The 3,594-nt window shown below is 48.9% G+C and overlaps 1 protein-coding gene across 1 annotated transcript in view; it reads right to left on the bottom strand.

Moving 5' to 3' along the window:
• Positions 1 to 484: 484 nt before the first annotated feature.
• nudcd1 (NudC domain containing 1) overlaps positions 485 to 3,594 on the bottom strand; it is a gene marked incomplete at its 3' end in the record, with an annotated part of 21,690 nt that continues 18,580 nt past the window's right edge. The window contains 1 exon segment of the mRNA XM_037693173.1: positions 485 to 644. Coding sequence (XP_037549101.1) covers positions 485 to 644 — 160 coding nt within the window.

Here is a 3,594-nt window from a genome sequence, read left to right on the forward strand (position 1 = left end):
TGTGTGTCTCTGTGTGTGTCTCTGTGTGTGTGTGTCTCTGTGTGTGTGTGTAATTTCAGTGTTTCTAGTGGATCCTGAACATGTGCTGAGTTTATCTCCATGAAGGTCCAACTCTGAAGATGCAGCTTTTTGTCGTCTTGTTCCAACTCTTCTTCTCGACTCGTGTTTCGTCTCTACTTCAACTCATGTTTGTCACGTCCCACAATGCATTGCGCCGGTAAATAACGGCGTCTTCAGGTGAAAAGTCTAATGAACGGGTCAGTTTTGAAGTTTTTCAAGTGATCTGGAGTTTCCAGGAGTCACGACTTTCAGTAGAACACATGAAACATGAGCAGGTGGTCTCTCAGAGACCCTGGACCCCCAGGAACCCAGAACCTTCCATCCCCCGGTCCCTCGTACCAACGAGCTCATGTTCCACTCTGTATATTTCCCATCAGCCCTTGGGGCCGCCGGCATTGGTCACATGACGAGAGCAGTGATTTACCCAGAGCGTTGAAGGTGGCCACGTGCTCCCACAGGTCCGCGGGCTGGTCCGGGCGGGGCTGCCAGAGCAGAGCGTCCACGTCGTGTCGGAGACAGAGACACGGCATCTGAGACGGGTCCACGTCCACCGTGAACAGGTACTGATGGCTGCTGAGGTTCACCTGCCGGGTCACACAGAAGAACCTCAGTCATCGCTCTGCAGCAAACGGACCCAGCAGAACCACCAACACCGGGTCACATCAGAACTGACCAACACCAGCAGAACCACCAACACCGGGTCACATCAGAACCACCAACACCAGCAGAACCACCAACACCAGCAGAACACCCAGGAACCTTTTGGACTTTGAAACGGGTTTTATTTGACGAAACTGAGGTTTTCAGGAGGAAACGAGCTCAGAATGGAACAAATCCAGAAAAGTGTTTTCGTCACGTCCTGCAGATCCAACATGTTCTGTCAGGAGGTGCCGGTCCAAACCCGACTGGTTCTGATGTCCGAACAAACGCAGGAAACAAAGGACGAGAAGGCGTCGAGGCCCAGAGACGAGTCGATGAAGGTTCCAATCAGAGGATCGATGGTGCGCTGCTCGGTGCGATCAATCAGGAGCGGCTCCTTCGAGGGTTGTTCTAATCAACCCCAGCAGATGAAGGTTCTGAGAAAGTTCTACTGGACCCGGGATCAATGGAGGCGGTCAGAACCACCAAACAGCTCGTTTCAATCAACATGGAGGTTAAAACGGTTTAAAAATCTGATTTTACAAATCCACTTGTCAAAAAACTCACGTTAAATTTCACGAGGACAAAACAAACAAACAAACAAACACAAATAAGCTGATGGTGATAAAAAGACGTAGAAACTCTTGTTTGGGTGCATGAAGAGAATCTGACCTTTACACGGAACACCACGAGGTTCTGGTCCAAACTGACAGGAGACTAGAAGAGGCCTAACTAACCCTAACCCTAACCTGGAGTGGCTCAGAGCTGAGAAAGTATCTGCTCTCTTCAGTCATGTGTCATCATCCCTCCATCCATCCATCCATGCATCCATCCATGCATCCATCCATCCATCCATGCATCCATGCATCCATCCATGAATCCATCCATCCATCCATCCATCAATCCATGCATCCATCCATGCATCCATGCATCCATCCATGCATCCATCCATGCATCCATCCATGAATCCATCCATCCATGCATCCATCCATCCATCCATGCATCCATCCATCCATCCATGCATCCATCCATGAATCCATGCATCCATCCATGCATCCATCCATCCATCAATTCATGCATCCATCCATGCATCCATCCATCCATCCATCCATGCATCCATCCATCCATCCATGCATCCATCCATCCATCCATAAATCCATGCATCCATCCATCCATCCATCCATCCATGCATCCATCCATCCATCCATCCATCCATCCATCCATCCATCCATCCATCCATCCATGCATCCATCCATCCATCATCCTCATCAACATCCCTCCCTGCAGTTCAGGCTCCACCACCCTCTAAAAACTTGTTTATATGAAATACTTCCAACTAACCAGGCTGGGTCAGGTCCTCTGGACGGGTTTGGAGGACCTGACCCAGCCTGGTTATCTTCATCTTCCTGGATTATTGAGCAGCATCAGGAACCTTCTACTAAAAGTTTACCGAGTCCATTTATTTAAAACGAATGAGGGAAGAATGGAGCGTAAGACTGACGGACAGACTGGTGCAGCTTCTGCAGTACTGTGGACTCTGAGCCGGTCCGTTGTGGTGAAGAAGGAGCTGAGCTACAAGAAGCTCTCCGTTCACCGGTCGGTCTTTGTTCCGGTGCTGGACGAACTGTTTCAAACTGTAACTGAACGACATCCAGCAGCTGAAGGCTCCAAAACAAAAAGTTATTTTTTCATTCAACCTTTATTTCTTCAGGGTAGTCTCATTGAGCCACGAGAACTCGTTAACAAGAGAAACCTCAATCACCTTCCTGCTCAGAATCTGTCGCTAAAAGGTTCTGAAGAAAAGGCCAGAACAGTAAAAGGTTCTGAAATGTCTGAACAAACGATCACAGATCAAAGGAAAGTGCTCAGAAATTATTGGCTCCCTCTAAAAGATAAAAAAAGCTTTTAGTGACATTTCCTTTACATCAAAAGGATTGAGAGGCGTAAACTGGATTTATGAAAGCAGGAGGACAGAGTCCAGAACCCCCTGGTTCTGTCAGGCTGCTCAGAATAATAAGTGCTGTGTGTCGTCATCATACGTTTCCACACAACGACAAAATTAGTCTCTGCCTCTAACCCATCGCACCTGAGACACCAGGTGGTGCAGTGGACAGATAGGTAGGCGGCCCCTAAACCACCTGAAGGTTCTGATAGTCTGTGAAGGAACCAGCTGGACCCAACACACTGATGCCAGAGAGGAATTTGTTTGTCTCAGTCGTTAATATTTTAAAAGGTGGGATCACCAGAACCACTCTCTGGGTCCAGCAGTTGTGAGATAAGGACTGACAGTTAGAACCACACCGATCCAGAACCGGTCCGACCCGAAGCCGACACGGCGCTCAGGCTGACTCCAGAAAACACAGAGACACGTTTGGGTTTCACCAAACGGACCCGGGGGAACGAACAGCTTCGTGTTTGATTTTTAATAAGATAAACCATCATCTGGAGAAAAACGGATCAGAACCACTGCCTGAAGCTGACCCAGTCCTGGTCCTAGTCTGGACCCAGAGCCAGAGGAGGCCTTTAAACCAGCTCAATGAGCCCTCCACACTCAGACAAAAATAAAACCTGACAACTGAACAAAAAAATAAATAAAGAAAATAAAGTCTCTGAACAGGACGTCTGTCTGAAACTCTCAATAAAAACATTCACAGCTCCAGAGTCTGCAGAGGACGTGGCGTTAAGGCGCCTCGTGGACCAGAGTCTGCAGGAGACGTGGCATTAAGGCGTCTCAGAAACCAGAGTCTGCAGCAGACGTGGCGTTAAGGCGTCTCAGAAACCAGAGTCTGCAGCAGACGTGGCATTAAGGCGTCTCAGAAACCAGAGTCTGCAGCGGACGTGGCGTTAAGGCGCCTCGGGAACCAGAGTCTGCAGCAGACGTGGCGTTAAGGCGTC

The sequence above is a fragment of the Nematolebias whitei genome, chromosome 19 (genome assembly GCF_014905685.2).
Source record: "Nematolebias whitei isolate Nwh7 chromosome 19, NemWhi1, whole genome shotgun sequence".
NCBI classification, from domain to species: Eukaryota; Metazoa; Chordata; class Actinopteri; order Cyprinodontiformes; family Rivulidae; genus Nematolebias; species Nematolebias whitei.